At 34.7% G+C, this 15,000-nt stretch overlaps 1 protein-coding gene across 1 annotated transcript in view; it reads left to right on the top strand.

The window, feature by feature from the left end:
- LOC115220581 (chitin synthase chs-1-like) overlaps positions 1-15,000 on the top strand; it is a 162,159-nt gene that overhangs the window by 85,224 nt on the left and 61,935 nt on the right. Inside the window, exons 6-11 of the mRNA XM_036510185.1 lie at positions 654-801; positions 2,616-2,736; positions 4,970-5,099; positions 6,542-6,613; positions 7,100-7,250; positions 8,323-8,551. Of these exons, the coding sequence (XP_036366078.1) occupies positions 654-801; positions 2,616-2,736; positions 4,970-5,099; positions 6,542-6,613; positions 7,100-7,250; positions 8,323-8,551 (851 nt within the window). The remainder of the gene's footprint in view (positions 1-653; positions 802-2,615; positions 2,737-4,969; positions 5,100-6,541; positions 6,614-7,099; positions 7,251-8,322; positions 8,552-15,000) is intronic.

Below are 15,000 nucleotides of genomic sequence, written 5' to 3'. Positions count from 1 at the left end.
GCACCCGGAAATAAAACAAAACAAAACAAAAACATTGTTTATAAAGAAATATTCACTCTTAATGCAACATGAATACTTCAATACCATAATTTACTATTACTATCATTACATTCAAGAATGAGTAAATTATTTATTTAAATGTAGTGTATTATATGATTGCCATTAGTGTAATGATAAAATAAAATAACACATAGAATTCACTTGTTATTGTCATATAATAAACAAACAGAAGTTCGTGGTTGAAACTGTTTGTTTTACCTCAATTATTAGATTTTTTCCCTTATAAAATACACACATACAGGAGGAGTAAATGATATATATGTAATAATACTCTGAATTTAGTTCTCGAGAAAGAGTAAAAGTAATTACCCAATCAACGACGGGTATTATTGCTAGTATATACTAAAGACGCTCTATCCGTAACCATCCCGTTCTCTCTTCAGATGCATTTTTCAATGCACTATATTATCCAATATATCCTTCCTCTTTAAATACGTCAGGATATGAAGGAGAGTAAGCTAATGTTTCTAGCAGGTCAAACGACGACATAGGGTCATTTGACTTGTTTGCTTATATCGCTGAGGTAAAATACTGAAGTGACAAAAACATAAAGTTTTTATTGTATTTCTTCTTTCTTTACCTTTTCTTTCCAGGTCAGATACAATCATTTATTTTGGAGAAATGTCGTCTCATACACAGACAGAAAAATGAAAAGAATTTTCACATATTCTATGCTTTATTGGGTGGTCTTGAGCCGGAACTCAAAGAGAAATTCTACCTGGGTGAAGCAGCTGAATACAGGTTTGTATGATTCTATTATGAAAGTGTAAAGATAGGGTTGCCTCATACGCCGACGTTCCCTCTTCTATTAATAATTATTACAGTTACTCTATTCTTATATTTTGTGAATAATATCTCAATAAGCAGGCGACAACACGCAATTTTATAGCTTAGTCAGAAAGAGGAAGGCATTGCCTATAATCTGTTGCATGAGTTTTGAAAGTAGTGTGGGACAAATAAAATGGAAGAAGTCACCACTTATTGGTTGATGTATTTAGAGACATTGTACCAAGACCTTCCCTTGCGTTCAACAGATGTTCTGAATAATTTCAAAAGAATGGACTTCGTTAAATGCATACAAGAGTCAGGTAATGGTGACAAAATGGGCGACGGATTAAATAAACCATCTGAAATTTGGTGAACGATGATCTTCCCCTGGTCTTTGGGTGTACTGTAGAGAGGATCAGTCACTCTCTTGAAAGCATTTGGACACGATCTCTGGTTTAAGAAGGACTTCTTTTACAAGCCTTGAAGGACCTAAAAAATGTAAACGGTCACAAGCACTGCTCTCCCCTCTGGAGCACTCCGTCAGTTACGACGACGAGGGTCCCAGCTGATCCAATCAATGGAACAACCTGCTCGTGAAATTAACGTGCAAGTGACTGAGCAATCCAGACACGCGTACTCCTAACGTAGTTCTCAGGAGATTCAGCGTGACACAGAGTGTGACAAGGCCGGCCTTTTGAAATACAGGCACTACTCATTTTTGCCAGCTGAGTGGACTGGAGCGACGTGAAATAAAGTGTCTTGCTCAAAGACACAGCGCGTCGCCAGGAATTGAACTCGTGAGCCGAATGCCCTATCCACTTAGCCACGCGCCTTCACACTCAGACTAAAAGATGAAAAAAGCTGTGATAAGAAATTAATATTTCTTTAGTTTGCATTGCAGATATTTAATTCATACAAACAGTTATTAAGCTACAGTGATGTAGCTTAATAATTCTTTCTGCCCTAAACTTAAGGCCTAAAAATTTGGGTGGGGGCTAGAAATGCTTGTCAATTACATCGATCCTAGTATTCAACTGGTATTCCAGGCAGTGACCTTGATAATAATAATAGTAATAATAATAATAATAATAATAATAATAATAATAATAATAATAATAATAATAATAAAAAATGAACGAACTAGTGAGTTTAGTTTAATGGCCTACCAATGTATACTATGAGTTTCTTTGCCCTAGGAGTCGGGAAGACACTCGGCAAGAAATGGAAGCAAATTTGAAAGAAGAAAAACCCATAAATAATAATAATAATAATAATAATAATAATGGTGATGATGATGATGATGATGATGATGATGATGATGATGATGATGATGATGATGGTGGTGGTGGTGGTGGTGGTGGTGGTGGTGGTGGTGGTGGTGGTGGCGGTGATAATAACATAGAAAAATACTTTAGGAATGAGAACCCAGGTTCGAAATTTCCCCAAGACACCTAATGAAGGTTGGAGAGTATATCAGCCGAAATGTTGTGTTAACATAAAAAAAAGATGAGGACAAATATCCATCAAATATAAATAATGTAAATAATGAATAACGTTTCCGAGCATAACTTGTGGTAGTCTGCATTAGCCAAAAATTATAGAGGAGTTTTGATAAGTTTATTTAACGTTAAGGAAAGACGATTCTGAAGGTTTCAGAACGATTGTTGCTTCGATGAGGGGTTTTTTGGAGGGGGTTCTTTTTTTTTGTGAGCGCAGGGAGGAAGCGAAGTACTTAAAAATGGATTTCGTAATTTTTTATCCATTTTGTTGTTCTATCTGATCATCAGGATTGTGCAAGGTGAAGATGAAATGGCACCTGTATTCGACAACAACGAAGATTACAATAACTACATTCATAAATTTGCATCATTAGAAGAGGCCCTACAAAAGATCGGATTCGATAATTTGGTGAGTGCCACTTTTGTTCTTTCAATATTTCAGTAATACACACATACACACGCACACATAAACACACACATACACACACACACACACACACACACACACACATATTATATATAATATATATATATATATATATATATTATACGAGCATATACATGTGTATAGGTATAGGCATATATATGTACGTGTGTATGTGTATATACATATATACAAACATAGAAATACATACATATATATATGCATATATATATTCTTTTATTTGATTCAGTCATGTGGCTGCGGCAATGTTCGAGCACCGTTTTATAGTCGAACAAATCGCCCCTAGACTTATTTACGGGGACGTAAACACACCAATATCGGTTGTGAAGCGATAGTAGGGTACAAACAGACGCAAACTCACACACACACACACACACACACACACACACACACACATACACCACACACGCGCGCGCACACAGGCACACACACACACACACACACATACACACACACACATATATATATATATATATATATATATATATAAATAATATATACGATGAGCTTCTTTCAGTTTCCGTCTACCAAATCCGCTCACAAGGCTTTGGTCGGCCCAAGGCTATAGTAGAAAACACTTGCCCAAGGTGCCACGCAGTGAGACTGAACCCGGAATGATGCATAACCAAACCACTCCTTAATGTGTATATATACATATATACATTAAATATCCTTTTACATTTCTTTCTAATTTATGCGAAAGAACTTTGTGAGATTGAGAGGGGGGCACAGTCGATTATATTGTTACAAATAATTAACATGTTTCGTATTACTTGAACTGAGAACATAAAACACCATAACTAAATGTGATATACTGTTCTCTTTTGAATCAGTCCCACTGCCAATCCAACACCATTCTCAGTCACGGAACCTCTCGCATCATACAGTATCATAGGACTATCAATTAACGGGCACACAAATGGCTGAATAGTGAAGCCTTTCGCTTGGCATCTTGTTAAGATGTTTCTTTTGTTCTTTGTTTTTATTTTATAATCATTTCTTTAACGGAGGCACTTGGACTCAAGCCTTGTATTAGAAATCTCTCTCCCTCCCTCTCACTCTCTCTCACTCTCTCACTCTCCTTCTCTCTCTCTCACTCTCACTCTCTCTCTCTCTCTCTCTCTCTCTCTCTCTCTCTCTCTCTCTCTCTCTCTCTCTCCTCTCTCTCCTCTACCTTCCTGTAACCTCAGCATCAGAACATCACTCCTCTGCTAAAATTATATTCTTAACTCTCCTCCTGTACATTCAACTAACTTTTTTAACCACGTAGTAACTATTACGTTCTCCCTACCTCACATCATGGACGCTTCTCTCTCTCCCTCTCTCTCTTTCTTTCTTTCTTTCTTTCTCCCACTTTCTGTCTCACTCTTCGCCTAATTCTCTTTTTCTCTCTCCTTTTCTTTCCCCTCTGTTTCCCTTCAACTAATCACGTGAAAGCGAGACCGACGGGCAAAGTAACGCAATGACAAGCAGAATTATTATACGATACAATTAGCAATATAATCTCAGATTATTCATAGTGTCATAGTGAGGATCTAATCAAAGACTTTGTGATTAAAAAAAAGCAGGAAGAAACTTTTCAAATACAAACTGGAAATATACAAAAATAAACATTATTTTCCATTTTACTGTTAGTTTTGTTTCAATTTGAAAAACTAACATTCATTTAATGTTTTATTGTTTAAATTTTGAATCCCATATATATGGGGGCACCAAAATCTTTTAAATGCGTAGGGCCTTTATGGGACTTGCTCTGGCCCTCTATACACGTGTATCTGTGGAATACTCATCTATTTACATACTAATTCAATGAGCGAACACCTTTAACGTTAACCTCCGAAATATTATCCGTTTACATTATTGTTTTTTTTTTTTTTTGTAACAAGCACAATTTTTATCTCTAATATAAGCACAAAGCCTGAAATTCGAGAATGGAGGTTAGTCGATTACATCGACCACAGTATTTTACTGGTAATTCATTTCATCGACCTCAGAAGGGTGAAGGGCAAAATTGACCACAGCGTGATTTGAACTAAGGAAGAAATGTCACTAAGCATTTTGTCCGATGTGCTAACGATTCTGCCAGCACGCCGCTTTCTACAGATCATAACGATGACATCACTACATTAACCATCTTTTGGAATTCCATGATTTTGTTATAACGCGTTTTTTTAAGTCTCGTTTATTCTGTTAACAGGAAGTCACTGATATGTACAATGTTTTATCGGCCGTACTTAATTTAACTAATATAAACTTCGAAGTGGATGAGGAAGCCGAGGATGGGGAGATCGACGTACCAAATGAGAGTAAGCTAATCATAAGCAACGGTAGGTACTATTCCATTATATATGATGTGACCGTATTTGTGATAGTATACAATGAATGCCTCTGTGTGTGTGTGTATAGATAGATATGTAAACTATATATATATGTGTATGTGTATATATTATATATAATATATATATATATATATATATATATATATATATATATATATATATATATATATGTACATATATGTACATATATGTATGTGTGTGTGCGTATAGTTGTATGCGTGCGTGTGTTTGTAATCTGCATATATGCGTATATGTATATGTATGTATATTACTGTACCATGGTATTGACTAAACTATCGGGGGTGGACGAAAATCATGTCCCTCCGATATATTAAATATACATGCGTGGGGGGTGGTATTGTGCTTTTGACACATTACAAGGGAGGAAGAATTTTCTTTCAAAGGGAGAGAACCGGTCAGGTCTTATAATCTCTCTCTCTCTCTCTCTCTCTCTCTCTCTCTCTCTCTCTCTCTCTCTCTCTCTCTCTTTCTCTCTCTCTTTCTTTATTATTATTTTGCGAGGTTTTGTTCTTAGCTTGAAAAATAGTGAAATAAATTAATGTTTCGGCCAGAAAACCTTCGGTAGCTGAATTCCATAACACTTATGACTTTTATTATAATATTACGTATGTATGTATGTGTGTATGTATGTATGTATGTATGTATGTATGTAGTATGTATGTATGTATGTATGTATGTATGTATGTATGTATCTATCTATCGATAGATAGATAGATAGATAGATAGATAGATAGATAGATAGATAGATAGATAGATAGTTAGATAGATAGATAGATAGATAGATAGATAGATAGATAGATAGATAGATAGATAGATAGATAGATAGATAGATAGATAGATAGATAGATTGATGGACATGCATGTATGTATGTGTGTATATGTATACAACATATTACTTACTGGAACTTTAGCCTGCTCGATTCCTCCTAAATCAGTGAAGTTGGTGCACTTGACTTTCCTGTTGAACCTTTGTCGGTCATCTCATTCGAGAAAGACCGAAGATTCCTGAGGAGCAACGCTCCGGGACTGAGCATAGTGATTAGTGTGAGGCCTGGTGAGAGTGGAACGTATATCAGGAATGCCTGATTGAAGATGGCATGAGCCCAGCAAGCTCTAAGGAGCATTAGACATTATAGTTGCGGTAGAAAAAAACAGAGAGAGGCGAGATAACACGTCTGTGAGCCAGCGGTTAGAGCGTGTCTGTGAGTGATTTTATGCAGAACCGCCTGATGGCTCTTTTTTCTTTCTGGATGCGGCCTTGGATGTCAGTTCGTCCTCGATTTTAAAGCAGCTTTCTATTGTGGCTTTAAGCTGAGTTTTGAGATAGAGGGAGCTGCATGTATGTGTTTCTGTGTCTCAGATATAAATATGTCTTTAATAACTTTGTATATTTTTTATAAATATTTCAGTTGAGAACCTTCTAACACTCCAGGAAGACGTTCTTTACGAAGCTTTGATAAGGAAATCCTTATTCGTGAAAGGTTGAGTACCGAATCCTTTGTTTTTTATGCTTCTTTTATTTAATAAAACATGATATTCATGAATGTACCTATGGAAGACGGGAAAATACACACTAGATAAAAGTGATACGTGTATATATGTGTATAACGTTTGTTTATTGTGTGTGATTGTGTGCTAGTACATTGTGTGTGTGTGTGTGTGTGTGTGTGTGTGTGTGTGTGTGTATGTGTGTGTTTGCTTTACGGTGATAGTATCCTGGTTTTAAGGAATATGTATCTAGTATTTCTTGCAAGCCTAGCAACCTTGTAGTGGATAATCTATCGATAGCTCTTGACTGTTTTGTTAATCACTTCCGCGTTTTGTTTTTTTGCTATGTTTTTTGATTGGTTACTTTTAATGGTGGGGAGGTAATGGTGTTGTTGTCACACTTCACTTTCAGTCGATAGATCTGAGCCAAAGTCTTAACTATGCTTATCATTGATGTTCTCTTTCGTTACACATACTAGGTCAAAAGATTACCAAACGCAAAAGAATAGTAGAAGCAAACGAAGGCCGAGATGCTTTAGCTAAAGAACTCTACTCCCTCCTCTTCACCTGTGTCATTGATCAAATCAACAGCAAATTGAAGGAGAGTGTATCCCCTGAGGCCTGTATACAGTTAAGTAATGTTGAATGTCTATTTCCATCTAGTTAGGATGTCTTTGTTTTAATTTGTTCTCGACAATAATGGTGGTTGGACGAACGAATGAAACGTAAGATCTTGTGGTATTTAGTCACCTTCCTCTGAATCTAAGTTCAATTGCCTTCAAATCCGATAACGAACTCAACTAACTGGGATCGCTTAAATTGATCTTTTACCCATCATCCGAAAATCGTTGATGGCAAAACTGGAAGAACTCTGAACAAAATGTAGTACTGTATTTATTCTGAGTTCATATTCTCTTGAGAGTGACTTAGACTTATATTTTCTACGGGGCAACAAAATATATTACCAGTTAAGTTCTGGAACTCTCTTAAATGTCCCACCATTCCTTAAAATGTATGGCATTTTCCTTAAGTGAAGTCTACCATTGTTTTGTTTTGTTTTTTCTGATTTAAAACTTCGAAAAACTACGTCACTTTTTTCAGATTTCTTTTAAATTACTTGTAATCTAAAACAATCAAGTATTGGGATCTATTAAATATCCTGCGAACCCCTTCTCAAAATGTGTCTCTTTTACGTTCTGAGTTCAAATGCCGCAACTTTATCACTCAAGCTTAAAGTGTCCTAAAAATACATGGCTGTAACGTAGATCAGTTGATTCAATCTATTGCAACTACTTCAACTGCCGGTAACAAAACACGAACCGCTGGAGTCTAGTTGAGTTCCCTGATACCTCTATTGACCTGAACACCGCATTTACAGTTTAGGTTTTTAGAAAGGAACAATAGCCTTCACTGAGGGTTCTACTTCAATATAGATGGTATCCCAGTCTCTTAATTCATTAAATATTTTCGTGACTTGCAAAGACCAGAGCTGTTACATTGGCTTCTGATGAGAAACCAGTTGGAATGTGAAAAGGCAGACATTTTATTATAACCTAAAAGTATAATTCCTTTAAACAAAGAAATAATAGTTCTTCGCTTTTTCACTCATTCTGTACTTGCTTCTTTACTATAATTCTGTACTTGCTTCTTTACAATAATTCGCTTCTGCTTCTATTTATCTTATGTCGCCGTCTCTATACAGAACTAGTCGTAAGTCTCCTTCAATTAGTCTCTTGGACATATCTGGCTTTGAAAAGCTTTCTGTGAACGGGTTTGAACAGTTGCTGATTAACACAGCCAACGAAGTGCTTCACCAAATCTTTCTGACGAATGTCATCAGGCGGGAACAAGAAGAGTACGAAAAGGAAGGAATTCACTGGAAAGATATACAGTTCCACGATAACAAAGACGTCATAGATTTGATTTTAAAGGTAAACCTTTCATTTTGAAATATTCACAAATATCCCCCCGCCCTTCACAAACAAAATCTCACTCACAGACACATATCTACACACATACAGAAACACACGCATGCGTGCACTCGCTGATCCACACTTCGCTCTTACACATGTTGAACTAATCATAGTACGTTATATATATATTTACATATAGACGTAGGTGTGGCTGTGAGGTAAGTAGCTTGCTCAGGAACCACATGGTTCCGGGTTCAGTGACACTTCGTGGCACCTTGGGCAAGTGTCTTCTACTATAGCCTCGGGCCGACCAAAGACTTGTGAGTGGATTTGATAGATGGAAACTGAAAGAAGCCCGTCGTATATATGTGTATATATATATATATGCGTGTTTGTGTGTCTGTGTTTGTCCCCGCAACATCGCTTGACAACCGATGCTGGTGTGTTTACGTCCCCGTAACTTAGCGGTTCGGCAAAAAAGAGACCGATAAAATATGTACTAGGCTTAAAAAGAATAAGTCCTGGGGTCGATTTGATCGACTAAAGGCGGTGCTCCAGCATGGCCACAGTCACATGACTGAAACAAGTGAAAGAGTAAAAGAGTATATATATATTTGCGTGTGAGAGAACACGTATTCTGCATGAAGAACTTAAGCGTGCTGCTCGAAAGCGCACTGCTGGTATAGTGAATGGGGAAAGTTTGGTCTGCAATGTTTGCAGTCGGGTATGCTTGTTAAGAGCAGGGCTCACTAGCCACCAACCGAGCCGTAAATGCAAAATGTAATGTAGTCCTAGAGCGTTCAATGTTCCTGAAGGTCAACAATCGTCTTCTTCGGTTACGATTGGACGGCCATCATATATATATATATTATGTCCTGTTATTATTATTATTATTATTATTATTATTATTATTATTATTATTATTGTATTTTATATTTATATTTGTGTAACATCGTCTGTTTTCTGTCCTTGTTTTCGTATACATTGGATGCTTTCTGCCAAGGAATCTAATGCTCTTAGCTTAGTTTTTCCTTGGGGTTAGCCAGATTGGAGCAATCTCAAGATTAATCAGCCGAAATTTCGAGGATGATCCGGTTCTTGACTGAGGATAGAAAGCTTCGAATGACCCGTCCTTGTTTTTTTGTATCGTCTATCTTGATGTTTTGTTGTCCCTTTTTGTATCACATCGTTGTCCGGATGTTTTGACATCTTGTCCCATTTTGTATTTATATATATATATATATATATATATATATATATATATATATATATATATATTTATATATATATATATATATATATTTATATACATATATAGCGGCGTGCGCACACTTGTTCTCTCTCACTCTCTCTCTCTCTCTCTATATATATATATATATAATATATATATATATATTATTTATTATATAGAAGGAGCTTCTACAGGACTAGTACGTTTCATTCAAGAGAAATCTTCAGGAAGCTATTTAACAAGATTGTATTAGCATTTATACATTTAGGCAGGTTTAAAGGAGTGGTGGTGGGGGACTTTTTTGGGGGTAGGCATAGCGCAAAATATCATACTGGGGGAGTGGTCCAGGAGTCAGTGGTAAGTTAGATGAAAGAATAGATAAATAAAAAAATAAAAAAATAAAAAAATAAAAAATAAAAAAATAAAAAAAATAAAATGTGGCACATACATAATAAACACATATACATACACACACACATACGTACACATGTGGCCTATACATTACCTACACATACACACATACCACATACATATATACATACATATATACACACACATATATATATATAATATACTATATAGATATATATATATATAATATATATATATACACAATCCAATACAGGCCATTCCCTAATTTTAATTTATTATCTTCATTTATTACTTTTGTTATCTTTGATCGTAGAGCTAAGGATCCTCTGGCGATGGCAGCATGTCCAAATTGTTGTCTACTAGAAGGCAAGTACTCGTTCCCCCACGCACACTCATTAGCACGTACATACACCATTCGTACACTCATACACATACACGTACGCACGCGTTATATTCATACATACAAAACATCTACATACGTTAACGTATATACACATACGTACTCGTACCTACAGATTCATGTCTACACTTAGGAGGCTAGTCTATATATATACACCCATAAATATACAATATATATTATATATAATAATACATATATATATATACACATATACACATACACACACACACAACACATTATATACCCCTACATAACAGATACATACCTATAATATATATATATATACCCACACATACATGTACCACATATATATATATATATAATACATTATTATATATATATATATACATATATAATATATATTATACATACATACATACACACACACCCATATATAGACCACACACATACATCACATATATATACATACACAAACAATATACACACAGATATATATATATACATAATTACACACATACATACACACACCTACATACATATACCCACAAACACATACATACGTAAACATACATACATAATCCATAATCCATACTTACATGCACTTATACGCATACCACACACCCCCATCTCTATATATATATATATATATATATATATATATATAGATATATATATATATATACACACTCACACATACATATACAAATATACGCCCACACACATACATACATACATACACGTATACGCATACAAGCACATACAATATACATGCGTACCCATACACGTGCCCACACGCACATGCATCCATATTATACACACACACACATATATACACGTGTGCAAGCATACATACATACTCATACACGCACACATACTTACATATCATTATAGCAACACACTTACACACATATATACATACACATATACATGCATACATACAATATGCATACATACAACATACACGCACATAACATATACACATGCGTACCCATACACGTGCACGCACGCACGGAATCCATATATATATACACACGCACGATATATTATACACGTGTGCAAGATACATACATACTCATACACGCGCACATATTACATATACAATATGCACACACTTCCACACATATATACATAACATATACATGCATACATACATATATGCATACAACCACAAGCGCACTCGATATATACCTATTATATACACACATACACATATATACATATACTATATTATATATATATATTATATATATATATATATTATATATATACCACATACACATAACACATTATATACATACATATACACATACATATATATACACATATACACCTACACATACATGCACACATACACACACATACAAATACACCTACATACATCTATATATATATATATACACATATGTACACACACATACACATATACACATACATATATACACACATACATAATAACATACACACACACATACATATAACACGGATACACATACCCATACATATATATATATATATTAGAATCTATATCACACACACACATATACACCATGCATATACTTATATCTCTACATACTCACATATATAAACATATATATATATACACACACACATATATATACTGTTACACACACATACACAAAATTACATACAATAGACCATACACACATACATATATATATCTATATATACTATACATATACATATATAACATATATATAGATATAGACACCAACTATACCCCCACATATATACATATATATATATATATATATATACCCACATATACCACACACAACACAACATACCTATACACAATTACATGTACGACATACGCCAATAATGATACAACATATATACACATAACAACCAAGACAGATGCATATAATACAGATATATATAAAGATTACATATCTATATAAATACATACCATAATACACATATTACACAACATATATATACATACATATACATACATTATATATATAATATATTATATACAAAGCAATAAGGGTTCAGCAACGAATTGCCTTACCACATACCGAATTAGAAATAGCAGTCAAAGGGTTATAGCTATTTCTTCTACTAAAAAGGGAGATCTCAGTAAAAACAGCAATTGGAAGGTGACACAAAAAGGTAAGAGAGAATGAATTAACCGCATCTATCAAACATTTTTAAAGTTATCCACGGACGTACGTTTCGAAATCAAGTTTTAGGAAAGCATAAGAATTAAAATATTAAATATTAAATAATTCCATCTTACCCGAAATTCTTTTCTCTTCAGCGTGGAATACTATAATATAAATGATATATATTGAATTTTGAGATACTAGGAGGTAACCAACTCAACTTCAGTATCAGAGCGAGCTAGAATCCTCAACTAGTATCACCGAATTCAAATTGTGAATGATGAAACGATTGTGTCAACAGCCCCTCCCACCCGCGTGTAGCCAAAACAAGATGCTGAGTAGTCATCTACTGAGTAAAATATGGTTATCCGTAATAATGAAGGGTGAAATTAATTAATTTGGAATAATTATCAATTACACCAAGTAGTCTTCGGCATGTAAAAGCCTCATTTGAGGAAAATTTAAGTAATACTAAGCAATAAGGGTTCAGCAACGAATGCCTTACCACATACCGAATTTAGAAATAGCAGTCAAAGGGTTATAGCTATTTCTTCTACTAAAAAGGGAGATCTCAGTAAAAACAGCAATTGGAAGGCTGACACAAACAGGTAAGAGAGAATGAATTAACCGCAATCTATCAAACATTTAAAGTATCCACGGACGTACGTTTCGAAATCAAGTTTAGGAAGCATAAGAATTAAAATATTAAATATTAAATAATTCCATCTTACGAAAACTTCTTTTTCTCAGCGTGGAAACTATAATCATAAATGATTATATATTGAATTTTGAGATAATAGGATGAGGTACCAACTCAACTCAGTATCAGAGCGAGCTAGAATCCTCAACTAGTATCACCGAATTCAAATTTGTGAATGGAAACGATTGTGTCAACAGCCCCTTCCCACCCGCGTGTAGCCAAAACAAGATGCTGTAGTCATCTACTGAGATAAAATATGGTTATCCGTATAATGAAGGGTGAAATTAATTAATTTGGAATAATTATCAATTACACCAAGTAGTCTTCGGCATGTAAAAGCCTCATTTGAGGAAAATTTAAGTAATACTAAGCAATAAGGGTTCAGCAACGAATTGCCTTACCACATACCGAATTTAGAAATAGCAGTCAAAGGGTTATAGCTATTCTTCTACTAAAAAAGGGAGATCTCAGTAAAAACAGCAATTGGAAGGCTGACACAAACAGGTAAGAGAGAATGAATTAACCGCAATCTATCAAACATTTTAAAGTTATCCACGGACGTACGTTTCGAAATCAAGTTTAGGAAAGCATAAGAATTAAAATATTAAATATTAAATAATTCCATCTTACCGAAACTTTTTCTCTTCAGCGTGGAATACTATAATCATAAATGATTATATATTGAATTTTGAGATACTAGGAGGTACCAACTCAACTCAGTATCAGAGCGAGCTAGAATCCTCAACTAGTATCACCGAATTCAAATTTGTGAATGAAACGATTGTGTCAACAGCCCCTTCCCACCCGCGTGTAGCCAAAACAAGATGCTGTGTAGTCATCTACTGAGATAAAATATGGTTATCCGTAATAATGAAGGGTGAAATTAATTAATTTGGAATAATTATCAATTACACCAAGTAGTCTTCGGCATGTAAAAGCCTCATTTGAGGAAAATTTAAGTAATACTAAGCAATAAGGGTTCAGCAACGAATTGCCTTACCACATACCGAATTTAGAAATAGCAGTCAAAGGGTTATAGCTATTTCTTCTACTAAAAAGGGAGATCTCAGTAAAAAAACAGCAATTGGAAGGCTGACACAACAGGTAAGAGAGAATGAATTAACCGCAATCTATCAAACATTTTTAAAGTTCCACGGACGTACGTTTCGAAATCAAGTTTTAGGAAAGCATAAGAATTAAAATATTAAATATTAAATAATTCCATCTTACCGAAACTTCTTTTCTCTTCAGCGTGGAATACTATAATCATAAATGATTATATATTGAATTTTGAGATACTAGGAGGTACCAACTCAACTCAGTATCAGAGCGAGCTAGAATCCTCAACTAGTATCACCGAATTCAATTTGTGAATGAAACGATTGTGTCAACAGCCCCTTCCCACCCGCGTGTAGCCAAAACAAGATGCTGTAGTCATCTACTGAGATAAAATATGGTTATCCGTAATAATGAAGGTGTAAATTAATTAATTTGGAATAATTAAATTACACCAAGTAGTCTTCGGCATGTAAAAGCCTCATTTGAGGAAAATTTAAGTAATACTAAGCAATAAGGGTTCAGCAACGAATTGCCTTACACATACCGAATTTAGAAATAGCAGTCAAAGGGTTATAGCTATTTCTTCTACTAAAAAGGGAGATCTCAGTAAAAACAGCA

Source organism: Octopus sinensis, linkage group LG16, assembly GCF_006345805.1.
Source record: "Octopus sinensis linkage group LG16, ASM634580v1, whole genome shotgun sequence".
NCBI lineage: Eukaryota > Metazoa > Mollusca > Cephalopoda > Octopoda > Octopodidae > Octopus > Octopus sinensis.
This window is presented reverse-complemented; position numbering and strand designations above follow the sequence as displayed.